Source organism: Poromitra crassiceps (genome assembly GCF_964638095.1).
Source record: "Poromitra crassiceps genome assembly, chromosome: 4".
NCBI classification, from domain to species: Eukaryota; Metazoa; Chordata; class Actinopteri; order Beryciformes; family Melamphaidae; genus Poromitra; species Poromitra crassiceps.
Genome location: NC_139626.1, coordinates 40,859,575 through 40,887,128, shown reverse-complemented (window position 1 = coordinate 40,887,128; position 27,554 = coordinate 40,859,575). Strand labels below are relative to the sequence as shown.

The window sequence follows — 27,554 nt, the reverse complement described above, 5'->3', positions numbered from 1 at the left end:
TGTGGAACAGGTGAGTCAGGAGAGAGGGGCCTACATTCATCTTCAGATGCAATGGATTCAGGGGACCATGATCTTAGCTCATTGATCCACCAGTCAAAGGAGCTCTGAGTGTAATCTTCATATGACGATACTGATTCAGGTGAAGCAGCCCTGAATTCCACTGTTTTCTCTGTAAAGGCAGAATCTGCTTGTTTTATGTGACCAATGCCTTTCACAACATCTGTAGCTGCAAAAGGTCTGAGCATAGTTAGAGGCACCCTACTCTGTTCAGCTTCAACGTGTGATGTGAATGAATCTGGGGAGTCTGGTCTGTTTTCATCAAACAACTCATCAAGGCAATATCCAGAGTATTCGAGGTCTGACATTGTTGACAGAGGTGATGAGGGTCTACTCTCAGAGTATTGTAAATAATAGTCACAATGTTGATTTGTAAGGTGGGCAAATGTCATGTGAGGAGACACAAATTGCTGCCCATCTGATGCCACAGATTCTGGGGAGGACGGTCTAAAGTCTGCCAACCAGCCCTGAAGCAATGAAAAATCAAAATCGGAAGATACTGAGTCTGGAGACAAGGACCTACTATCAAACAACCTTTCAAGTTCATATTCTGATAGAACTGACTCTGGGGAATCTGGTCTAGTCTCTTCAAACAACTTTTCAAGACATAAATCAGTGTATTCCCAGTCTGAAGTTGCAGATTCTGGTGAGAATGACCTGTTTCTTGAAAAGTCAACATCATAACCACAATACTGAGACCAGAACTGTGGAACAGGTGAGTCAGGAGAGAGGGGCCTACATTCATCTTCAGATGCAATGGATTCAGGGGACCATGATCTTAGCTCATTGATCCACCAGTCAAAGGAGCCCTGAGTGTAATCTTCATACGATGATACTGATTCAGGTGAAGCAGCCCTGAATTCCACTGTTTTCTCTGTAAAGGCAGAATCTGCTTGTTTTATGTGGCCAATGCCTTTCACAACATCTGCATATGTAAAAGCTTTTGCAGCTGCAAAAGGTCTGCACATAGTTAGAGGTACACTACTATGTTCTGCTTCAACATGTGATGTGAATGAATCTGGAGAGTCTGGTCTGTTTTCATCAAACAACTCCTCAAGGCAAAATCCAGAGTACTCGAGGTCTGACATTGTTGACAGAGGTGATGAGGGTCTACTTTCAGAGTATTGTAAATAATAGTCACAATGTTGATTTGTAAGGTGGGCAAATGTCATGTGAGGAGACACAAATTGCTGCCCATCTGATGCCACAGATTCTGGGGAGGACGGTCTAAAGTCTGCCAACCAGCCCTGAAGCAATGAAAAATCAAAATCGGAAGATACTGAGTCTGGAGACAAGGACCTGCTATCAAACAACCTTTCAAGTGCATAGTCCGATAGAACTGACTCTGGGGAATCTGGTCTAGTCTCTTCAAACAAGTTTTCAAGACATAAATCAGTATATTCCCAGTCTGAAGTTGCCGATTCTGGTGAGAATGACCTGTTTCTTGAAAAGTCAACATCATAACCACAATACTGAGACCAGAACTGTGGAACAGGTGAGTCAGGAGAGAGGAGCCTACATTCATCTTGAGATGCAATGGATTCAGGGGACCATGATCTTAGCTCATTGATCCACCAGTCAAAGGAGCCCTGAGTGTAATCTTCATACAATGATACTGATTCAGGTGAAGCAGCCCTGAATTCCACTGGTTTCACTGTAAAGGCAGAATCTGCTTGTTTTATGTGGCCAATGCCTTTCACAACATCTGTATATGTAAAAGCTTTTGCAGCTGCAAAAGGTCTAAAGATAGTTAGAGGTACACTACTATGTTCAGCTTCAACATGTGATGTGAATGAATCTGGAGAGTCTGGTCTGTTTTCATCAAACAACTCCTCAAGGCAAAATCCAGAGTACTCGAGGTCTGACATTGTTGACAGAGGTGATGAGGGTCTACTTTCAGAGTATTGTAAATAATAGTCACAATGTTGATTTGTAAGGTGGGCGAATGTCATGTGAGGAGTCGGAGACACAAATTCCTGCCCATCTGATGCCACAGATTCTGGGGAGGACGGTCTAAAGTCTGACAACCAGCCCTGAAGCAATGAAAAATCAAAATCGGAAGATACTGAGTCTGGAGACAAGGACCTGCTATCAAACAACCTTTCAAGTGCATAGTCCGATAGAACAGACTCTGGGGAATCTGGTCTAGTCTCTTCAAACAAGTTTTCAAGACATAAATCAGTATATTCCCAGTCTGAAGTTGCAGATTCTGGTGAGAATGACCTGTTTCTTGAAAAGTCAACATCATAACCACAATACTGAGACCAGAACTGTGGAACAGGTGAGTCAGGAGAGAGAGGCCTACATTCATCTTGAGATGCAATGGATTCAGGGGGCCATGATCTTAGCTCATTGATCCACCAGTCAAAGGAGCCCTGAGTGTAATCTTCATACGATGATACTGATTCAGGTGAAGCAGCCCTGAATTCCACTGGTTTCTCTGTAAAGGCAGAATCTGCTTGTTTTATGTGGCCAATGCCTTTCACAACATCTGCATATGTAAAAGCTTTTGCAGCTGCAAAAGGTCTGAACATAGTTAGAGGTACACTACTATGTTCAGCTTCAACATGTGATGTGAATGAATCTGGAGAGTCTGCTCTGTTTTCATCAAACAACTCCTCAAGGCAAAATCCAGAGTACTCGAGGTCTGACATTGTTGACAGAGGTGATGAGGGTCTACTTTCAGAGTATTGTAAATAATAGTCACAATGTTGATTTGTAAAGTGGGCAAATGTCATGTGAGGAGACACAAATTGCTGGCAATCTGATGCCACAGATTCTGGGGAGGACGGTCTAAAGTCTGCCAACCAGCCCTGAAGCAATGAAAAATCAAAATCGGAAGATACTGAGTCTGGAGACAAGGACCTACTATCAAACAACCTTTCAAGTTCATAGTCTGATAGAACTGACTCTGGGGAATCTGGTCTAGTCTCTTCAAACAACTTTTCAAGACATAAATCAGTATATTCCCAGTCTGAAGTTGCAGATTCTGGTGAGAATGACCTGTTTCTTGAAAAGTCAACATCATAACCACAATACTGAGACCAGAACTGTGGAACAGGTGAGTCAGGAGAGAGGGGCCTACATTCATCTTCAGATGCAATGGATTCAGGGGACCATGATCTTAGCTCATTGATCCACCAGTCAAAGGAGCCCTGAGTGTAATCTTCATACGATGATACTGATTCAGGTGAAGCAGCCCTGAATTCCACTGTTTTCTCTGTAAAGGCAGAATCTGCTTGTTTTATGTGGCCAATGCCTTTCACAACATCTGCATATGTAAAAGCTTTTGCAGCTGCAAAAGGTCTGCACATAGTTAGAGGTACACTACTATGTTCTGCTTCAACATGTGATGTGAATGAATCTGGAGAGTCTGGTCTGTTTTCATCAAACAACTCCTCAAGGCAAAATCCAGAGTACTCGAGGTCTGACATTGTTGACAGAGGTGATGAGGGTCTACTTTCAGAGTATTGTAAATAATAGTCACAATGTTGATTTGTAAGGTGGGCAAATGTCATGTGAGGAGACACAAATTGCTGCCCATCTGATGCCACAGATTCTGGGGAGGACGGTCTAAAGTCTGCCAACCAGCCCTGAAGCAATGAAAAATCAAAATCGGAAGATACTGAGTCTGGAGACAAGGACCTGCTATCAAACAACCTTTCAAGTGCATAGTCCGATAGAACTGACTCTGGGGAATCTGGTCTAGTCTCTTCAAACAAGTTTTCAAGACATAAATCAGTATATTCCCAGTCTGAAGTTGCCGATTCTGGTGAGAATGACCTGTTTCTTGAAAAGTCAACATCATAACCACAATACTGAGACCAGAACTGTGGAACAGGTGAGTCAGGAGAGAGGAGCCTACATTCATCTTGAGATGCAATGGATTCAGGGGACCATGATCTTAGCTCATTGATCCACCAGTCAAAGGAGCCCTGAGTGTAATCTTCATACAATGATACTGATTCAGGTGAAGCAGCCCTGAATTCCACTGGTTTCACTGTAAAGGCAGAATCTGCTTGTTTTATGTGGCCAATGCCTTTCACAACATCTGCATATGTAAAAGCTTTTGCAGCTGCAAAAGGTCTGCACATAGTTAGAGGTACACTACTATGTTCTGCTTCAACATGTGATGTGAATGAATCTGGAGAGTCTGGTCTGTTTTCATCAAACAACTCCTCAAGGCAAAATCCAGAGTACTCGAGGTCTGACATTGTTGACAGAGGTGATGAGGGTCTACTTTCAGAGTATTGTAAATAATAGTCACAATGTTGATTTGTAAGGTGGGCGAATGTCATGTGAGGAGTCTGAGACACAAATTCCTGCCCGTCTGATGCCACAGATTCTGGGGAGGACGGTCTAAAGTCTGACAACCAGCCCTGAAGCAATGAAAAATCAAAATCGGAAGATACTGAGTCTGGAGACAAGGACCTGCTATCAAACAACCTTTCAAGTTCATAGTCTGATAGAACTGACTCTGGGGAATCTGGTCTAGTCTCTTCAAACAGGTTTTCAAGACATAAATCAGTATATTCCCAGTCTGAAGTTGCTGATTGTGGTGAGAATGACCTGTTTCTTGTAAAGTCATAATCATAACCACAATACTGAGACCAGAACTGTGGAACAGGTGAGTCAGGAGAGAGGGGCCTACATTCATCTTCAGATGCAATGGATTCAGGGGACCATGATCTTAGCTCATTGATCCACCAGTCAAAGGAGCCCTGAGTGTAATCTTCATACGATGATACCGATTCAGGTGAAGCAGCCCTGAATTCCACTGGTTTCTCTGTAAAGGCAGAATCTGCTTGTTTTATGTGGCCAATGCCTTTCACAACATCTGTAGCTGCAAAAGCTTTTGCAGCTGCAAAAGGTTTGAACATAGTTAGAGGTACACTACTATGTTCAGCTTCAACATGTGATGTGAATGAATCTGGAGAGTCTGGTCTGTTTTCATCAAACAACTCCTCAAGGAAAAATCCAGAGTACTCGAGGTCTGACATTGTTGACAGAGGTGATGAGGGTCTACTTTCAGAGTATTGTAAATAATAGTCACAATGTTGATTTGTAAGGTGGGCAAATGTCATGTGAGGAGACACAAATTGCTGCCCATCTGATGCCACAGATTCTGGGGAGGACGGTCTAAAGTCTGACAACCAGCCCTGAAGCAATGAAAAATCAAAATCGGAAGATACTGAGTCTGGAGACAAGGACCTACTATCAAACAACCTTTCAAGTTCATAGTCTGATAGAACTGACTCTGGGGAATCTGGTCTAGTCTCTTCAAACAGGTTTTCAAGACATAAATCAGTATATTCCCAGTCTGAAGTTGCTGATTGTGGTGAGAATGACCTGTTTCTTGAAAAGTCAACATCATAACCACAATACTGAGACCAGAACTGTGGAACAGGTGAGTCAGGAGAGAGGGGCCTACATTCATCTTCAGATGCAATGGATTCAGGGGACCATGATCTTAGCTCATTGATCCACCAGTCAAAGGAGCCCTGAGTGTAATCTTCATACGATGATATTGATTCACATGAAGCAGCCCTGAATTCCACTGTTTTCTCTGTAAAGGCAGAATCTGCTTGTTTTATGTGGCCAATGCCTTTCACAACATCTGCATATGTAAAAGCGTTTGCAGCTGCAAAAGGTCTGAACATAGTTAGAGGTACACTACTATGTTCAGCTTCAACATGTGTTGTGAATGAATCTGGAGAGTCTGGTCTGTTTTCATCAAACAACTCCTCAAGGCAAAATCCAGAGTACTCGAGGTCTGACATTGTTGACAGAGGTGATGAGGGTCTACTTTCAGAGTATTGTAAATAATAGTCACAAGGTTGATTTGTAAGGTGGGCAAATGTCATGTGAGGAGACACAAATTCCTGCCCATCTGATGCCACAGATTCTGGGGAGGACGGTCTAAAGTCTGACAACCAGCCCTGAAGCAATGAAAAATCAAAATCGGAAGATACTGAGTCTGGAGACAAGGACCTGCTATCAAACAACCTTTCAAGTGCATAGTCTGATAGAACTGACTCTGGGGAATCTGGTCTAGTCTCTTCAAACAGGTTTTCAAGACATAAATCAGTATATTCCCAGTCTGAAGTTGCTGATTGTGGTGAGAATGACCTGTTTCTTGTAAAGTCATAATCATAACCACAATACTGAGACCAGAACTGTGGAACAGGTGAGTCAGGAGAGAGGGGCCTACATTCATCTTGAGATGCAATGGATTCAGGGGACCATGATCTTAGCTCATTGATCCACCAGTCAAAGGAGCCCTGAGTGTAATCTTCATACGATGATACTGATTCAGGTGAAGCAGCCCTGAATTCCACTGATTTCTCTGTAAAGGCAGATTCTGCTTGTTTTATGTGACCAATGCCTTTCACAACATCTGTATATGTAAAAGCTTTTGCAGCTGCAAAAGGTCTGAACATAGTTAGAGGTACACTACTATGTTCAGCTTCAACATGTGATGTGAATGAATCTGGAGAGTCTGGTCTGTTTTCCTCAAACAACTCATCAAGGCAAAATCCAGAGTACTCGAGGTCTGACATTGTTGACAGAGGTGATGAGGGTCTACTCTCAGAGTATTGTAAATAATAGTCACAATGTTGATTTGTAAGGTGGGCAAATGTCATGTGAGGAGTCGGAGACACAAATTCCTGCCCATCTGATGCCACAGATTCTGGGGAGGACGGTCTAAAGTCTGACAACCAGCCCTGAAGCAATGAAAAATCAAAATCGGAAGATACTGAGTCTGGAGACAAGGACCTGCTATCAAACAACCTTTCAAGTTCATAGTCTGATAGAACTGACTCTGGGGAATCTGGTCTAGTCTCTTCAAACAGGTTTTCAAGACATAAATCAGTATATTCCCAGTCTGAAGTCGCTGATTGTGGTGAGAATGACCTGTTTCTTGTAAAGTCATAATCATAACCACAATACTGAGACCAGAACTGTGGAACAGGTGAGTCAGGAGAGAGGGGCCTACATTCATCTTCAGATGCAATGGATTCAGGGGACCATGATCTTAGCTCATTGATCCACCAGTCAAAGGAGCCCTGAGTGTAATCTTCATACGATGATACTGATTCAGGTGAAGCAGCCCTGAATTCCACTGTTTTCTCTGTAAAGGCAGAATCTGCTTGTTTTATGTGGCCAATGCCTTTCACAACATCTGTAGCTGCAAAAGCTTTTGCAGCTGCAAAAGGTTTGAACATAGTTAGAGGTACACTACTATGTTCAGCTTCAACATGTGATGTGAATGAATCTGGAGAGTCTGGTCTGTTTTCATCAAACAACTCCTCAAGGAAAAATCCAGAGTACTCGAGGTCTGACATTGTTGACAGAGGTGATGAGGGTCTACTTTCAGAGTATTGTAAATAATAGTCACAATGTTGATTTGTAAGGTGGGCAAATGTCATGTGAGGAGACACAAATTGCTGCCCATCTGATGCCACAGATTCTGGGGAGGACGGTCTAAAGTCTGACAACCAGCCCTGAAGCAATGAAAAATCAAAATCGGAAGATACTGAGTCTGGAGACAAGGACCTACTATCAAACAACCTTTCAAGTTCATAGTCTGATAGAACTGACTCTGGGGAATCTGGTCTAGTCTCTTCAAACAGGTTTTCAAGACATAAATCAGTATATTCCCAGTCTGAAGTTGCTGATTGTGGTGAGAATGACCTGTTTCTTGAAAAGTCAACATCATAACCACAATACTGAGACCAGAACTGTGGAACAGGTGAGTCAGGAGAGAGGGGCCTACATTCATCTTCAGATGCAATGGATTCAGGGGACCATGATCTTAGCTCATTGATCCACCAGTCAAAGGAGCCCTGAGTGTAATCTTCATACGATGATATTGATTCACATGAAGCAGCCCTGAATTCCACTGTTTTCTCTGAAAAGGCAGAATCTGCTTGTTTTATGTGGCCAATGCCTTTCACAACATCTGCATATGTAAAAGCGTTTGCAGCTGCAAAAGGTCTGAACATAGTTAGAGGTACACTACTATGTTCAGCTTCAACATGTGTTGTGAATGAATCTGGAGAGTCTGGTCTGTTTTCATCAAACAACTCCTCAAGGCAAAATCCAGAGTACTCGAGGTCTGACATTGTTGACAGAGGTGATGAGGGTCTACTTTCAGAGTATTGTAAATAATAGTCACAAGGTTGATTTGTAAGGTGGGCAAATGTCATGTGAGGAGACACAAATTGCTGCCCATCTGATGCCACAGACTCTGGGGAGGACGGTCTAAAGTCTGACAACCAGCCCTGAAGCAATGAAAAATCAAAATCGGAAGATACTGAATCTGGAGACAAGGACCTGCTATCAAACAACCTTTCAAGTGCATAGTCCAATAGAACTGACTCTGGGGAATCTGGTCTAGTCTCTTCAAACAAGTTTTCAAGACATAAATCAGTATATTCCCAGTCTGAAGTTGCAGATTCTGGTGAGAATGACCTGTTTCTTGAAAAGTCAACATCATAACCACAATACTGAGACCAGAACTGTGGAACAGGTGAGTCAGGAGAGAGGGGCCTATATTCATCTTCAGATGCAATGGATTCAGGGGACCATGATCTTAGCTCATTGATCCACCAGTCAAAGGAGCCCTGAGTGTAATCTTCATACGATGATACTGATTCAGGTGAAGCAGCCCTGAATTCCACTGGTTTCTCTGTAAAGGCAGAATCTGCTTGTTTTATGTGGCCAATGCCTTTCACAACATCTGCATATGTAAAAGCGTTTGCAGCTGCAAAAGGTCTGAACATAGTTAGAGGTACACTACTATGTTCAGCTTCAACATGTGTTGTGAATGAATCTGGAGAGTCTGGTCTGTTTTCATCAAACAACTCCTCAAGGCAAAATCCAGAGTACTCGAGGTCTGACATTGTTGACAGAGGTGATGAGGGTCTACTTTCAGAGTATTGTAAATAATAGTCACAATGTTGATTTGTAAGGTGGGCAAATGTCATGTGAGGAGAGACAAATTGCTGCCCATCTGATGCCACAGATTCTGGGGAGGATGGTCTAAAGTCTGACAACCAGCCCTGAAGCAATGAAAAATCAAAATCGGAAGATACTGAGTCTGGAGACAAGGACCTGCTATCAAACAACCTTTCAAGTTCATAGTCTGATAGAACAGACTCTGGGGAATCTGGTCTAGTCTCTTCAAACAGGTTTTCAAGACATAAATCAGTATATTCCCAGTCTGAAGTTGCAGATTCTGGTGAGAATGACCTGTTTCTTGAAAAGTCAACATCATAACCACAATACTGAGACCAGAACTGTGGAACAGGTGAGTCAGGAGAGAGGGGCCTACATTCATCTTGAGATACAATGGATTCAGGGGACCATGATCTTAGCTCATTGATCCACCAGTCAAAGGAGCCCAAGTTTTCAAGACATAAATCAGTATATTCCCAGTCTGAAGTTGCTGATTCTGGTGAGAATGACCTGCTTCTAGAACAGTCAACATCATAATCACAATACTGAGACCAGAACTGTGGAACAGGTGAGTCAGGAGAGAGGGGCCTACATTCATCTTGAGATGCAATGGATTCAGGGGACCGTGATCTTAACTCAGTGATCCAACAGTCAAGGGATGCCTGATTGTAATCTTCATATGATGATCCTGTGGTTCCAAGGGATTGTGGTTCTTCTTTTTGTATTCCATATTCACGCAAGGTCTGACCGTACTCTACATTATTAAGTTCAGCACCAACATCTACTTTGGTAGATGTCAGAGACATCCGTTCTGGAAATTTCAATATGTATTTTTGTCTTTCCACAAACTTGAAGACCTTGGGCAATGGACTGCATGTGTGGCAAGTATCTAAATCTGGCCTTGGATATTCAACAGCTGAAAAACATTTTCTGGCGGGCGATTGTTTTGCCAAATGCAATTGTGTCAAGTCTTGTCTATGAGGGAAGAGGGGAATTGGTGAATCATGCAAATTAGTGTCACAAACTGATTCAGGAGAACTAGGTATTTTCTCATCAAACATTTCCTCAAGAAAACATCCAGAATACTCTGCTTTCCATAGATGTTTCTGGGAACTTTTGGATATTAAAGGCTCAGGGACATCTAATTCGCTCTCCTCTGCTAATTCCTCGCAATCCTCATTATAGGCTGAACTATAAAGAGCTGATAGCACTGATTGAGGTGATGTCTGCTTTCCTCCTGAATACAGTAAATAATAATCACAATGCTGACTCCTGAGTTGGGCTCGAGTTGATTCAGAGAGCAAGAGTTCAAGGAATGAGAAACTGCACTGAGACATCTCGGATTCTGATGAAGATGAACTGTCATCACAATCTGACATTAATGATTCAGTAGAATAGGACCTGTTCCAAGTAATCGCGTCCTTGGCGTAGTCACCATTTGAATGAACAGGTGTTGAAGGACTATTTCCATTTAAATGCTGGGCACATTGTTCAGAAATAAAATTTCCAACAGGAACAGTATCTTCACTCACTGAAGACACACATTTTGGTGACATAGGCCTGTTCTTCATGTGATGTTGTATTGGAGGTCTGTGTTTATCTGCCAATGTCTCATAGTGAAGGAATCCTGAAATATATGTTGGTATGTGTAATACGTTTGAGTCTGGTGAATCTGGTCGATTCTCAGCAGAAACATCTTCTACACATACATCTGCATATTCTATATCCGATATTACAGATTCTTGTGAAGATGATCTGCATGACAAAATGGAAGACTGACTGTCAAAAGTGCCTGAATGTCTAAAGTGAGGTACAGGAGAGTCGGGAGACAGGGGTCTATATTCATTAAGTGATGCTATGGACTGGGGGGAATCTACTCTTTCCTCTTGGCACATTTCTTCAAGACAGTAACCAGAATAATCCCAGTCTGAAGTTAATGAACTAGTTGAAGCTGACCTATTTCCTGAGAAGCGCAAGAAATAATCACACCAGTGGTTTCCATATTGGGGAATTGGTGAGTCTGGAGAAAGGGGTTTGTTGGCATCAAATGACACAACAGATCCCAAAGAACTCGGCCTCGTGTCAGTAAACAAGTGTTCTGAATGTGGAACACTTCCATCATATGAGCACAGTGAATCAGGGGTGAGTGGTCTATACTCTGGAAAAGAGGAACATTGAGCCAATTCCAAATTTGTTTCAATTTCACTGTCTGAATTAACAAATCCCATTGAACTACCCAATGAATCTTGTTTGCAAGAATGATAATAATCCATTTCCAACAATATAGACTCTGGGGAATCTGGTCTTTCTTGTGCAAAAAGTTCCTGTAGACATACGTCTGAGTACTCCAGGTCTGAAGAGACTGACTCAATTGAGGAGGATCTGTGAGAACACACAGATACTGAATATTCTGGCAATGATGGCCCATACTGTGGAATGGGGGAGTCTGGGGGAAGACGTCCATTTAGGTTAATAGATGTAACTGAGTCAGGCGAAGATGCTTTAGTATTAGGACACATATCTTCAAGCCAAAACTCACCATAGTCTATATCTGATGTTATAGGTGAGGATGCTCTGTCCTCTCCCTGTGTCACTACACATTCAGGTATAGGTGGACTATACTCAGGTACTGGGGAATCAGGTGACAGTGATCTGTACTCATTCATAGACTCATAGGACTGGGGTGAATCAGAACAAAGGTCATCAGAGAACACTAAAGGAGAGCGTGAACTTCCCACACTGTCCAAGCTTTTCAAACCAAACACTCGCTTTTGATAGTCATACATATATGCCTGATAAGGAGGTACTTTATGTTCAATGACAGTAGACATTAAATTGAAAGAGTCTGGAGATGATAAAACCCTCTTTGCCCCCAGAGGAGAGTCAGGTGACATTGCCCTATAATCACTAAGTGACATCACAGATTCAGGGGATGATAGCCTCGCTATAGGGTCCGTCAACATCCAATCTTGTACAGGCGAGAAACCCCTTTCATAAACAGGTGAAATTGAGTCACACTCCCTTTCAGAGGCCAATGAATTAGGGGTATATGACCCGTTCCCTATCAAACTGGATTGTAGTGTTAAATCTTGCGCTGTGAGTTGGGTGATGGGCACAAAGAGGCTAGAAGTGACAGCCTTAGGCTCACAGATGTAGGACGTCTTTGCCCTGACTACCATACTGTCTGAACTAATAGAATAGAAACTAGGGTGCCTATCAGTTGAGTCACCGGCCATCTGAGCTGGGCCACTGGTCAGACAATGTGGCAAAATAGTCCTTTGTACATTCATTTGAATCGGTCTAGTATGTTCCGCCATGCTGTACTTGGCTGTAGCAATAGTGGGCTTGGTGGAGTGGACATCATATAATTTTGAAACCTCTTGAGGTTCGTCAATGAATGGCATGTCTTCTGGGTGGGCATCACTGTGCTCTTGGGATTTTGTGTTTTCTTCCCGTTCACCTGACTTGGTGAGTTTGAGGCTCGTATCCATAGTTGAAACCTGCATCGTATTGTCATCATGACCATACAGTGCACCGTAGGAGCGGGCTGTGATCTCATCTATATGCTTCTGAGAGACCTTGCCTTGCAGATCTATGCTGTCTTCAGCCACGGCCAGAGTTGCTGGGCGGTCCTCTGGTGGCAAGGTTAACTGACTAGGGTCAGAGACTCCTCTGGCAATGGTTTTAGCTGACCTGGCGTCACCTTTGGGAGTGAGGGTCAAAGATGCGTTGGAGACATAAGAACCAAGCTGTGGTGTATCCCTAAACCCATCCCAAAGCTCATTGAAGTCTGTCTCAGCTTGGTCTGATTCAGATAGGCTCAGACCAAAGTCTCTAACACATATAGGTGAGGACACCCTCAGAGGGTCAGGTGATTGCAACAACTCATCTTCACTGACAACTTGTTTCAGTGGTGAGGTTTGGCAGCAGTCATCTTGGACTTGGCACTCGGTGCCACCTTGCAGTGACCTGGTGGAATGAACTTCAACATGGTCTTTCACTCTGTACTGGGGGTCATACAAGTGAGGTGCTGGCCTCCACAGTGCCGCTTCCTTTGAGCAGGGAGGTGGACTTACTTGCTCATCAATGTTGTCATAATTTGTAGATTCTTGTGCAATCACATCCTCTGAAGTCCACAGGTTAGGGTTCAATTCACTGTAAAACACAAAAAGGTTGGGTCATAAAATGTCATTCAGCGTAAATGTTGAGGCTAACAGGACTGATATTTAGAGATAAGGAATGAATAACTTACTGTGGGATCTCAAGGTCCTCCAACAGGTCACCGTGCATGCTCTCTGAGTGGGTGTGGCCAATAGGCTCCGCCCAAGAAGGGATATCCAGTAGGGAAGCTACTGATAGGTCCTCTTCAGAAACAGCTGGGGGCGGTCTGCGGTCTGACTCCACCTTCCGCACCAGTCTGGGGCTATCTACATCCTCTTGCACTGAAGACAGGGCTACAGACACTGACAATGAAAAACACATACATGTGTGTACACGTGTAAATACACACACACACACACACACACACACACACACACACACACACACACACACACACACACACACACACACAAAAGCAAACTTTTTTTTTTGCACGGCACAGCCTGCAACACAACGGTATAAAGATGTTAGACTGTACCTTTAAAATGGTTGCTGAATTGAGTGTTTAGAGGTGTTAAAGAGGGAATCAGCACTAAAGGTTTTTTTTTAGCAGTAAACATGGTCACATGGTTTCTATTCACCTTATGTAGGCCCACCCACTAGACCCATTGTGTCACGACTTCCTGTTCAAAACGCCGGCTGTTTTACCTGCTCAAAATAGTCTAACTCACCTGGTCAAACCTAGTTTGACTCACATATGAGTCAGACTAGGTTTATGAGTCACAGGAAGTGTAAACACAATCAGAACTTTACACTTTCTGTTAGTCTCTCAAGCTAGACTGTCTCTTCTACATAAGGCAGTTTTTTTTTCAGAAAAAAGTCATAATTTTTAGATTAAAGTCAGAATTCTGCGGGGGGAAAGAAGCATTATGTGACATCACTGACGGTGACGATGTGACATCACTGATGATGTCACTGACGATATTATCGATGGTCTACCGGAATTTGAAATGTCTCGGTCCCTAGATTTTTGTGACGTCAAAATAGGGTCACAAGCCAAAAAAGTTTGGGAACCCCTAGGCTCATGTAGTCAGACCCACCGTCGACGTCATCAAGCTTCCAGCGACGGAGGTATCATCTACGGCTGGCACTGCGAGACTAGGGAACCCCTGACATAAGGTGAATATAGTGAAAAGTATTAATCCTGTCCTTAATTTCACCATTTGGGGAACACCTGTTACACTGACCTCTATGGGCTGGAACCTTCATCTGTGTTGCAGGCCACACCAGAAAACTGTCACCCCCAAGCAGAGGTGGGTAATCTGTTACCACAGACACACACACCTATTCGTTCTCACTCCCCATCCCACGTTTTTATTTTATATAAAAAATAAAAAAAAATAAAAAGTGTGTGAGATGGAAATTGGCTGAAAACGGTTTATGCACTCTTTACTACCTTCACTTTGATCCAATGTCTTCTCTATCTCCGCATAGGTTCTAGATGTTTGCTCTTGAACTGACTTGTTCATCTGGGTTTCAATGAGATGGACAATGTCCATACGATTGATCTTCGTCAGTCTCTTAATCAGACAGTCCTCTGTGGAAGGATATATAAATCACAGAGATAGGAATTAGAGTGAAAAGCATTCAATCAACACAGAAAAGAAAATGCTTAATACATATTTTGCATAACTTAAGAATACATTTCAATGAAATCAAGTCAAAGATTATTATTATTTTTTACAGGCAAGCTTTATTCACCTTTGTCATCAAGTAACATTGATATAAAAGTTATTGCATCTAACTGACGCAATACTAAAAGCGAAATGAGTGTCCATGGTGAATATGAATGAGAATTGGGCGTCCGGGTAGTGTAGCGGTAGATTCCCTGCCTACCAACGTGAGAGGCGCAGGTTCACATCCTCGTGTTACCTCTCGCTGGCCAGCCTCCCCTCCCTTCCGTGAGAGGAGTCTGGTGGCGCAGGTCTCCATTGTGGAATTGCGATGGGCGGCGCTTAGCGGCAGTGCCCTTGGAAAATAGTTTCCAACAATCTAACTTGCCATTTTCAGTGTGTAGCAACGAGCTAGCATGTAGGTTTCTGCGTTAGCTTGCTAGCTAGTTAGCATTGTTTTCACTGAGGTGGCAGGGCACTATTTACAGCGACACACAGGGAGGAGGGAGCGGAAGCCGCTCTGATTGACATGGTCGGAGCCAATGACAGAGCTTGTAATAAGCGGAGAGCGGACATCCGGCAGCGACAGGAACAGTCGCTCCAATGGGGAGCAGCTGTAGAGCAGGGGAGGGCTTATCCCAGTAGCCTGTTTCCGTGCCACCATGACTCCTCTCATGGAAGGGAGGGGAGGCTGGCCAGCGAAACTACCTCCATACAGGCACGATTGATTGGCTGGTGTCTGCAGGAGGGAAGCCGGATTGAGGGTATTTGTCCTGGTTGCTGCACTAGCGCCTCCTCTGGTTGGTCGAGGTGCCTGTTCGGTGCGGAAGGGAACTGGTGGGAATAGCGTGATCCTCCCACGTGCTACGTCCTACCGGTGAAGCTCCCGCTGTCGGATGAAAAGAAACGGCTGGCTACTGCACATGTCTTAGAGGAAACATGGTGCTAGTCTCGGCTCTCCCCAGATCGGCAGAGGGTGGAGCAGCGACCAGGGCACCAGAGGGAAAAATTGGCCAAGTACAATTGGGGAGAAAATGGGGGGGAAATAATAATAATAATAATAATAATAACAATAATAATAATAATACAAAATGAATGATAATTTAAAGGTCCCATTCCGTGCAAAAGCTGTTTTTACTTGTAAATGCATATATACTGCTGTCAGCCCTCCCTGTAATGAGTGGTCACACGCTCAGAACTGCCACAGTTGGATTTGTCCCTATCCAGCGTCCCTCTGCAGTCTCCTCCAAGCCACACCCCCAAACGCTTCGTTTGCCCAGAGGGGAATCTGGGGGAATCGGGACGTCACTAGCTTTCTCCTGCATAATGCGCGGGTCTCTCTCACACAAGCTACCTGCACCATTTAGTCTATAGCCACAAAATTAACACTTCTAGCTGGAGCGACGCCAACTGTACGTGATCCAGCAACTGCAGAGGTGCATTCGGTAAGTCTAGGCATTTTGAGATGCCCTCTTTAGCGTAGTACCGTCTAGTTAATGATAACTCGCAACCTAGCGTGCTGGTCCACAGACGCTAATCTGATTGGCCGCTGGGAGCCTGGGGCGGGCTCTCCCTCAGCGGCCAATGGGAACTGTTAGTTCTGAATATATTATAGAAACAGGCCGTTCTTGGTAAGCGACCAGAAGAGGGAGTGAGAACTCCGTCACAACAAACGGGTTTGCTATATTTTCGACAGATTAATCCAGAATCATGTTTTATGGACCAGAGACACACGTTTTTAAGAGGTTACAGCTGCACGAATTGGGACCTTTAATGTAAGGTTATACCTGATCTGACATGCTTTTTTCTCCCCAATATTTTATTTTATGTTTTCAAAACATGAAAAACAAGAACATACAGGAAAAAAGAAGAAGAAAAAAGAAAAATATATATACCGGTACATACATTTTCAACATTACAATGTTGCAAAGTGGTGCTACCAGTCACGTAAAATGCTTGTGCTTTCAAAAAAAAAAAAAAAATACTGTGCATGGGATCTACTATAAGTGGTCCAAAAGAAATCGGCCGGGTAAGTCAATTGTTGTTTTTAACCTCGTCGAAATAGGTCAGGAATGGGTCCCAGATAACTAAACATTTCCTCATTGGTCCTCTGGAACCTGAGTCTCTCCATACGTATAATTGAGACCATGTCTGTCAGCCACAGCTGAAAAGAAGGTGGAGAGGAGGACTTCCATTCCCTCAGAATTAGTTTCTTGGCAACAGGCATCCCCTGTTTCAGCGATTGCTGTCTGATCTGACATGCTTGACACTGAATTTATTAATACAGGTACATGGAATGGGAAGGTTCAAGAGCATAAGGGACAGTTTAAAGGAATACACTGACTTTTTGGGAAATTGTTCATTGGTCAACTTACCTTTTGCATGTTATGATACCACCAACATCATGTATTGTGTCTCTGGTTAATGTGTCTGTCCTGTGGACATGCTAATGCATTAGCATACCGTGTGTTAATTAAGTGCCAATAGACAATTAACATAAGAAGGCAGACTGAGTAATTCAGAGATTTTTGTGCAGCTGAGGGCATCAGAAGGTAAATTCAGGTCAGTCAGTCAGTCAGTCAGTCAGTGAGGTGGCTCTAGATGGCATTTGCGATGGCGTTTCCCATACAGAAGCAGAAAATAAAAAATAAAATAAAAAGTTGGTCAGTATTTATAAATGGATCTAAATCGATCTCTAATGCACTTGATGTGCGCATCATGTCATGTCTGTAATTTGGAGAGGTACAGGCAGCAGACCAGCAGCACTGAACTCAAGCCACAGAGTCTCCCGGTGTAACAAGGATTTGCAGACAGTAACTCGTCTTCGCTGCTCTACACACTTAGGGCAAGTGACGTCAACTTTTGGTATTAGTGGATTTAAGTAACTGTGTCCCAGTGCTTCAGTGCATATAATTGAGCGTGCACCCTGGGTCTGTAACGGATCTCTTTTTGTTTTGTTTTTGTTGTTGCTGTTTTTTGCCAATCTTCTCATCACATAAAAGGGTAAGCTGCCCAACAGGCCAATTTCCCAAAATTCAGTGTAGTCCTTTAATAAATAAATTAATGTGTGCACATGTTGTTGTTTTTGCCACTGAATTAATAAATTATTCAAGTAAATCACACACTAGTGTTATTAATAGGATTAGAACGTACTAGCGAAATATAAATCAATCCGTTAGGCCAAAGGACGGTGTACCTGTGGCATGCTTGCCTTCCCGTTCAGTCCAGCGCTGTAGCAGGGCATGGCTCTGCTCTTGGAGGGAGTTGGGGTTCTCTGTTCTCACTGTTTGGATCTCATCCTCATTGAATTCCAGCTCTCTTGCCAGCTCTGGAGGAGTGGAAAGACAAAAGGATGGAAATGTGCATGGCTCTTGCTCGTGCTCACAGATGACCTGTGTTTGATTTGATTTCCCACACTTCCTCAAATGACAAAATACTACTGAAAGCAGCAGTTTTCAGTACTACTGAAAACGATATTTATATGATTTTGGTAGGCATATAAATATTCTCATATACACTGCTATCCTTTAGTTTTGCTCAGAAATACAAAATTCCCAATTTCTAAGCAGATGTTTTAGATATTATGTTTTTTCTGTTCACTTAAGGTCCCTTTTCCAAGGTAGTAAAGTCATTCAGTATTATGTAGGGGAAAATGTGTTCATCAGACTTAAAAAAAAGAAAATCTGCTTGATAACAGGTATTTTTCATTCTTATTATCATCATAATTATAAATAAACACATACTCCCCACCCCATATTACATTGATTAGGTTTGAATTGAAAATTGGATTCAAAAGGAGAGATGAAAGCGGAATATGAATGCATTATTTGACAGCTTACCAGCCCAGCTGAAGCCAAGAAGATCAGCAATGATAGCTAAGGTCTCCTCTTTTCTGTCAGCATCATCCTGCCAATCCACTAGAAATGCAGCCGGAGCCAAACATGAAACTCAATCATAGTAGTTCACAATCCAAGATGTATAACACCACTGACTATACACAAAGTAAGTTTTTACAAAGTAAAAGTAGGTCCTAGTCATGTACAGTATTATTTTGTAAGCGTAAATCCAAAACAACTGCATCCTGAAATAGCTACTGTGGCCCTTTATGTTATAGGCTGTAATCTTTTGAAATGAAAGGTGGATCAGTGATGTTGACATGGATAATGACGTAAGGATTGGATTTGGTGATTTGTCACTCTCAAGAGCAGCTTACTTGTTTAATTGTAGCTTACTTTTCAAGAGTAGAATAGTCAGTGATAATCAGCACATTATTGGTTAATCATAAGCATAAGCAATGATATGAATGTGTTGATTAAGCAATGTGAGTGCACATACAGTATTAGTAAAGCTGTATTAGTAAACTACAGGAGAATCCAAGAAGTCTGCATCATGAGGATGCATCACATTGGGCATCAAACAGCCACAGAAAAGGGACTTCTTAAAACACATGGCCAGTCAATCTTGAGATTGCGTTTACATATATACAAATGGAAAAGAAACAGCCAATACACGCCCCCCCCCCCCCCCCCCACACACACACACACACACACACACAAATAATGCAGGACAAGAAAACATAAGATAACACAACACAGTGAAAGACAGGACAAGACAAAATATCACAACCCATGACAAAACAACACAACAAAAAATGACTAGTGGTGGTAATGTCTTGAGGAAGAGAATAAAGTTCTTGCTGCCAAGGAGCAGAGAAAGGAAAGCAAAAGCCCATGTAGATCTGGGAATACCTTGATGTTCTGGAGTTTGGTCATCGACGATTCTCTGCATCTGAGTTTCCACCATGTCATCCCAGATGGGCCTGGATTCAAATACATCCTCAATCACAGAAGATGACTGCACGCCCCGCAAAGACTTGACATCAGGGTCTGAGCTGTGCGAAGCTGGACTGTCATATTTGAAGATAACAGAATCTGGACTTCTGTGACTAGCACTGCTTATCTCCTCAGTATCCAATGAAGACCTAAGAGATGCTTCTCCACTCGTAGAGAGTTGGTCTTTGCCTTGGGGAGAGGAGACCAGCTGAGCCGCAGGTTTCTGTTTAGCTATGATAGGAAGTCTGGAGGCGAGAAGGTTGGATGTATCAGTCGGATGATCACTATCAGAATGACTCCTGCTGTCTTTATTGGAGGTTTTACTTGTGCCACTATCAGCCTCAGATCTAGTTCTGCGCTCCGCAGTTGCTGATTCCTCCAGTTTAAATATTTGAACCTGGTCCAGCTCAGATGTCAGTGAGGCTTTGCCTGGCATTTTGGATTTTAAGCTGTTGTCCTCCGTAGATGTCCTGCCTGGTTTCGTTGTGACAGGTGGGGGTGACTGTTGATAATCTGCTTGGGTGTCAGACCCTGCACAGACCCTGGAGGACTCTAGTTTCATATCAGTTGAAGAGGGCATCTCAATGACTGAGCACTGCTCTTCCTCTTCCTCTTCTTCTTCATCGTCATCCTCGGGAGAGGACTCTGAGGAATCATGGCTCTGTTCTGAGTACACTGAACGAGTAACAGTGGATGTGGCTGATTGAAGGTCAGCTATGGTAGATTCTAGGTAGTCTAGTCCAAGGTTTTTGGGGCTCCCAACCTCGGTCTGTAAATTCGTTAGTCTCTCCAAAGCATTGGGAGAGCCCCACTGAACCTCTGTGGAGCTACCAAGATTAGCTTCAGAGAGTGTGTGCTCACTCTCTGATGTGTCAACTGAGGCTTTGATATTAGTTCTAGGCTTAGGAACAGGAACCCTGCCAAGGGCACCCTCAGCCAATAATGAGGTTGGGATTTCTTCAAGGGGCCTATCTGGGAGAGAATTACTATTCTCTAAAATAAGAGCATTTTCTAGATTTTCCCCAGCCTCCTCTGGGACAACTTCATCAATTGGATGGTCCCCAATGTGAAAAAATGCATACCCTTCCCCTTCTTCTCCAAAGCTTCTTCGTGTCATGTCAATGGCTCCCCCTCTGGTCATTTCAAATAGCTTCCCCTCCTGAAACTGAAATGGGCTGGGGGTTCCCTCCTCCGTTGGCGTTGGAACAGGTGTTGTCTCGGGTGTTTGTCTGTCTTCTGCAAGATCCGAAAACCTTTGTTCCTCAGCCTCAACCTGTGCATCGACGGCTACATCATTCTCATGCTCACACCCTGTGGCAACATTCCAAGCCACACGCTCTGATTGTTCACCTTTTTCTGGAGAATGTATTTCTAGCACAGAGGCTTCATGGTCAGCAACTACTCTGTCTACTTCAAGTTGATCAGTACACACTTCTGCTTTGAATACCTCCTCAGCCTCTTCAGATTTTGAGAGAGACTGAGGTTCACTGATAGAACTTGAGCGATATGTCAGTAATGACCTAGTTTCTTTGTCGTGATCTGCAAGGTGCTCATCTGCCACACAGCTGGAAAAAGAGTTGTCAGTGACTGTGGAATGTAACCAATCAGCTTTGACTGCTTCTTTATCTTCGTGTATTCCAATTTCTCTTTCTGTTAAGAGTACCATAGACTCGTCATTCTCTGTATCAGGGTTTTCTACCTCTCCTTGGGTGGGAGTTAAAAGCAATGAGCTTTCGCCTGATTGACTGACACTTAGTTGTGACTGAATGTCTAACTCCTCCCTGTGTATGTCGATGCTTGAACTGATATATGTTTCCTCTCTATGTTCATGAGTGCTTTCTGTCATATATTTGTCAGAAATTTCCTCCAATATCTCAGGCGATGAAAGTTGTGTGACTGGGCTACATTTGATTACTAACTCATCACATTTGTGATCTTCTGCTTCTGATAGAGCAAAAACATCTGAGGGTTTACCATCTCTCTTGACTTTGGCCTCCTGTTCCATCTCCTCAAATGTTTTGATCTTGGCAACAATTTTAAACATCTCCTCCTCTGGGGTGAATTGTTTTTTGTTGGTGTCATCTTCTTCTGTATCATCACTGGTGAGAAGGTTATCTTGTATGGCTATTGGAAGATATTCAGGGTCAGATATTTTGGGGTCAGCGCTCAGATTGCTATCAGTTAGTCCCTTTGGTGAGAGATTATGTATGTCTTCCCTTCTTTCACTTTCAGGTTGGAGGGTCTCCTGGGTGGTTTCCTGCTTATCATCATCATCATCATCTCTGTAAATGTCAGAAGCAATACATGCTTTGAGCTGGGATGCATAATCCTCATACACAGCTGTCTTTGCTGGCATCTTGAATTCAGTGTCCTTTGGTTGAGTGGGACTTCCTTCTAGAGAGTCTGGACAGGGGGATTCTCCAGTAGGGCTTGGCTCAATTGAATCAGGGGATTTCTTTGAGGACCTATCTTCCATGACAGGGCTTGCCTCTAACGAATCTCTATGAGATAGCCGTCTTTCGGAGTCATCAAAAACCACAGTATTTAGGTTCTCCAAATCTGATGGTCTTTGTGGTGTGTCAGAACAGTATGGTATGTGCACATATTCTTGTGTTTTCTGAATTGAGTCAAGAGGAACTACACAATTATCTTCTTGGTTATTCTTAGAATGAATTGTCCCAAATGACCATTGAAGGTCAAAGGTCTCTTCAGCTGAGTCATCCAAATGTGACAACGCAGCGGGTGAGGTTTTAGCCTTATCCTCAGATGAACAATCTTTGGGGCCCTCAGCTTCATGGATTTCATCTGTCTGCCATCCACTTTCCATAGCTCCCATTTGATTGATATCCATTGTTTTTAGTTGTTTATCATCTGTTGACATTGTGACAGTGACATTGTTGACACTGTGCCTTGTCAATATAACTTCCTCATAACTCTCATGGACAACATCCTTTTCTGGATGGCATTGCGTCACCACCGGCCTCTCCTTTAGAGATTGATCCAAGTCACTAGTGAGCAGTGACAACATGCCTGCCTCATCCTTCACAGTTGTAGATTGTTGGTGGGGAGTCTTTCTCTCAATGCAAACTTCTTGGAATGGTGTCTCCTCTATTGGAATGGGTGACAATGCTTTGATCTCAAACACATCAGTTTGGATTTTTTCATTTCTCTCTCCACCTTCCATATCCTTCAAATCAACACTATCTACTATTTGTGTTTTTTCATATGCTATGGGTATCTTTTGCTCCTCACTGGAGAATTGTTGCATTTCTCTACGACTACTCTTCTTGGGAAGAATAACTTGTTCGCATTTCTCCTGGCTAACATCCTCCTCTGGAGCTCTACTGATCAAAGGCCTCTCCTTAAGGTATTGGTCCAAATCACTACTGAGCAGTGACAACATGCCTGCCTCATCCTTCACAGTTGTATATTGTTGGTCGGGAGTCTTTCTCTCAATGCAAACTTCTTGGAATGGTGTCTCCTCTATTGGACTTGGTGACAATGCTTTGACTCCAAACACATCAGTTTGGATTTTTTCATTTCTCTCTCCACCTTCCATATCCTCCAAATCAGCACTATCTACTATTTGTGTTTTTACATATGCTATTGTTATCTTTTGCTCCTCACTGGAGAATTGTTGCATTTCTCCATGACTACTCTTTTGAGGAAGAATAACTTGTTCGCATTTCTCCTGGCTAACATCCTCCTCTGGAGCTCTACTGATCAAAGGCCTCTCCTTAAGGTATTGGTCCAAATCACTACTGAGCAGTGACAACATGCCTGCCTCATCCTTCACAGTTGTATATTGTTGGTGGGGAGTCTTTCTATCAATGCAAACTTCTTGGAATGGTGTCTCTTCTATTGGACTTGGTGACAATGCTTTGACTCCAAACACATCAGTTTGGATTTTTTCATTTCTCTCTCCACCTTCCATATCCTCCAAATCAGCACTATCTACTATTTGTGTTTTTACATATGCTATTGTTATCTTTTGCTCCTCACTGGAGAATTGTTGCATTTCTCCATGACTACTCTTTTGAGGAAGAATAACTTCTTCGCATTTCTCCTGGCTAACATCCTCCTCTGGAGCTCTACTAATCAAAGGCCTCTCCTTAAGGTATTGGTCCAAATCACTACTGAGCAGTGACAACATGCCTGCCTCATCCTTCACAGTTGTAAATTGTTGGTGGGGAGTCTTTCTATCAATGCAAACTTCTTGGAATGGTGTCTCCTCTATTGAACTTGGTGACAATGCTCTGACTGCAAACACATCAGTTTGGATTTTTTCATTTCTCTCTCCACCTTCCAGATCCTCCAAATCAACACTATCTACTATTTGTGTTTTTTCATATGCTATTGGTATCTTTTGCTCCTCACTGGAGAATTGTTGCATTTCTCCACGACTACTCTTTTTAGGAAGAATAACTTGTTTGCATTTCTCCTGGCTAACATCCTCCTCTGGAGCTCTATTGATCACAGGCCTCTCCTTAAGGTATTGGTCAAAGTCACTATTCATTAATGATATCATGCCTGACATTTCCTTCACTTTTGTGGACAGTTGATCTGAGACCTTTTTCTCTATCCAAACTTCTTTTAATGGCAGCTCTTTAACCAAGGTTGTGTTTGTTGCTTCAGCTCTTTCGGCCTCATTTTCTTCCAGTCTTGCATTATCTATCTCTTGTGATGTGACATCTACTATGGACAATTTTTCGTCAGTGGAGATTGAGACATTTTCTTTTTTTCTGTCCCTTGTCAGAATAACCTGTTCAAATTTTTCCTGAACAATATCCTCTTCTGGTGGTCCACTAACCAGAGGCCTACCCTCTAGATACTGATCCAAGTCACTGCTCATCAATGACAACATCCCTGACATATCTTTGACTGTTGTGGATGCCTGGCTAGATGTTTTTCTATCAATGTGGAACTCGTGGAGTTGTGGCTCCACAATTTCAGATTTTGTTATCATTTTGGTGTCTATTGCTTCAGTTTGAGAAGCGATTAATTCATTTCCATGGTCTTGTCTCACCTTGTCAACTTCCAATTCCTCTGAATGTATGACATACATGTCTTCTCCTTTAGCAGAGAAGGTAAACATTTCAGAGTTCATTTGATGAGTAACTGCCTGCTTGTTATGTTTTTCACTCTCTCCTGAGCTGACCCCCTCTTCAGGTGGCTCTAGCTGATAGTTCACATCTCCTGCCTTTGACGTTTGCCTGAAAAGCTGGTACTCGGGACTTTCTTCTAGCTCAGCCTTTATGTCGGCACTGAAGTCCTCAGAAGGTCTGCGATCAGGGCTGATCTGTATGTCTTCAGATAAACTCCTACCACTGCTTATGACTGATTCTTCTAACTGCATCCTGTCTAGGCTCGTCCCTGACAACTTTGTTTCCTCTCTCTCTGTGCTAACCCCTCCATCATCACATTGAGCTCTATCTGTACTTTTTACTGTCTCTCCAAAATGACCAATATCTGAAATAAACTGTGATTGCTCAGATGTATCTCTCATTAAGCTAATTGCATGCTCATCTAAGTTTATGTTGTCATATGTCTTAACATCACTATCTGGACAGAAAATTGTGAGTTGTCTTTGAATTACGGTTTGTGATGTTGGCTGCTGAGTGGGACTGTGTACAATCTTTTGTATCTCTTCAGAACCTACTGATTCAGATAACAAAGTTGAACTAGAAGATGCAGCCATGGCTTTGTGTTCAAAAAGCCCCGTTTTATTTTTTGAAGGGTCCTGCCCCGTCTGGAATGCTTTCATCAGCTCCCTAACAGACATAGTCTCCTCTAATCTTTCTGTCTGAGATCTGGGGGATTTGGGAGACCTAGGAATTTTGGGAAGTTCTGGCATGTCTGCCTCTAACCTCTTTGTGGAAATGAAAGATTTAACTTGAGAGACTGATACTTGTGTATTTTTCTGCACCTCCTCCTCTTCAACCTTTTGCTGCAAAGCTCTGACCCTATCCTTTATGGATCCAATTGGTGTCTCAACCACTAGAGGAGACACCGGTGGGTCCATGGCTGTGGCAGGTGCAAGGCCATTCTCCCTGAGAATAGCATCTCCATCCAAGGACTCCTCAGAGCTCATCCTTTCCAGCTCTCCCTCGGAGCTGCTGCATCCAGAACGCTCTCTTTCTCTAAGTTTCTTCCTAATAGGTTTCTTGATATTCGGTGGACGCCGTTTGCCATCACGCTTTAGAGTAACCTGTTCAAAGCTCTCCTGGATGATGTCTTCTTGAGAAGCAAATGTTACTACAGGTGTCTTTTCCAGGTATTGGTCCATGTCTATGCTAAGGTGTGAGACCATGCCCGACATGTCTCTGACCTCTCTGGAAGGTCTACAAGAGGTCTTCCTCTCAAGACAAACCTCCTGAAATTCCGGTTCTTGAACATAGGGGTCCACTTTGGCTCCAACAATCATTGTCCCAGAGATTACAACCCACTCCTCTTTTTTAGCATCAACTTCCTCTCTACTATCTTGTATCCCTTCTCTTAGAATCGCTCCAACCTCCTCCAGCTTCTCTTTAAACTGCTCCACAATCTCCAAAGGCTCTCCTGACACATTTCCCTCTGCCCCTCTAACTCCTCTTCCATCTTCATCAGTTAACAGTTCCATTTGCTCTGCTGTCAAGATGGCAGACATTTTGATGAGGTCGTGCTTCATGTCTGACACCTCTGAGAGAAGGTCCGGGCTTGCCAGGGTTGCAGGGTCAAGAGGTTGGTTAGTTTTCAGGGAGAATGTCTCAGTTGATTCAGTTTCATCATCTTCGATTTAAAAATGAGTTCACAACCAAAAAGGGTAAAAAACACAAGGGATAAATGAAGTAGGGGAAGAGAGACACCGGAAAGCTGTGGTCAAGACAGTGATATTAAAAAGCTATCTTCAGTTCAGAGAGTAAGGAGAAGACTCACAGGTCAGAAGATAAAAGAGTCTCGAAAAGGAGATTATCTGACAAAGTGATCCAGTCGAGTTTGGAGGAGAAGAGGGCAGCAACAGCATAAGCAAGCACAGAGGAGTAACAAAACAAGTGGAATATGGACAAAAATAACTGTATTCATCTCTTCAGTTTGACTACAAGATAGTCTAGAAAAAGAACCCAAGAAAACAGAGAAACCTGAATATGAAACAAATGGACAAGATGGAAAGATAACAGACAAACAAAACATCTCAAGATTGTTGTTGACATGAAGAGTCATGTCTCTCGACAAAAGAATTTTTCAAAGCATAGAAAACATTAAGCTTGGTATACACTGAAAAATTTAGTAAAAGTCTTGACAAACAGAAAATGTGAAAGGGTATTACTGGAAAAATAAATACGGTAAGTAATTTTTACTGAATTTGAGTATGTGCTAAAGTTTTAGAATAACCATTACTTATAAGTGATGTAAAGGGGTTCACTGATATGAACAATGAAAACAAGAAGTTGATCATCAATAATCATTATGAGTTCAAGTTGTTTTAACAGTTCCTAACAATACAACAAAAAATAATTTAATTATAGAATGTTTAAAGCCTATTACACAGATGCAAAAATAACCTTGTGTAAAACATTTTATTCTATATTTGTGTAATAACATGTGACAACACTGGTATCAAATATCATACCAGGTTAAAATGTGATAATAGTGCTTCCAATGTCTTTGTGACCTCAGGAAAATGTAAAAAGAAAAAGAAAGAATAGAATATGGATTTAATTAAAACAAAATATACATGTATGAAAGCAAATTAAGAGAGTTGTTCCATGAAAGTCAAACATGCTAATGCACTCAAAGTAAATATATAATAGTGGCCAAAATAATGCAAAATGAATAATGAGAATATAAATAAACCAGCAACTAATCTAGAGAAACTTTTACAATGAACAAACAACATGACATTGTTTGTGTGAGTTTGTGTAAAGTGCAAAGAAGAAAGTGACCTGAGAGA

The 27,554-nt window shown here is 42.6% G+C and overlaps 1 protein-coding gene across 1 annotated transcript in view; it reads right to left on the bottom strand.

The window, feature by feature from the left end:
* ank2a (ankyrin 2a, neuronal) overlaps positions 1 to 27,554 on the bottom strand; it is a gene marked incomplete at both ends in the record, with an annotated part of 143,112 nt that overhangs the window by 33,823 nt on the left and 81,735 nt on the right. The window contains 10 exons of the mRNA XM_083635920.1: positions 13,095 to 13,173; positions 13,271 to 13,481; positions 14,576 to 14,716; positions 17,989 to 18,120; positions 18,632 to 18,709; positions 19,541 to 20,935; positions 21,599 to 21,748; positions 21,851 to 22,140; positions 24,838 to 24,974; positions 25,284 to 26,392. Of these exons, the coding sequence (XP_083492046.1) occupies positions 13,095 to 13,173; positions 13,271 to 13,481; positions 14,576 to 14,716; positions 17,989 to 18,120; positions 18,632 to 18,709; positions 19,541 to 20,935; positions 21,599 to 21,748; positions 21,851 to 22,140; positions 24,838 to 24,974; positions 25,284 to 26,392 (3,722 nt within the window). The remainder of the gene's footprint in view (positions 1 to 13,094; positions 13,174 to 13,270; positions 13,482 to 14,575; positions 14,717 to 17,988; positions 18,121 to 18,631; positions 18,710 to 19,540; positions 20,936 to 21,598; positions 21,749 to 21,850; positions 22,141 to 24,837; positions 24,975 to 25,283; positions 26,393 to 27,554) is intronic.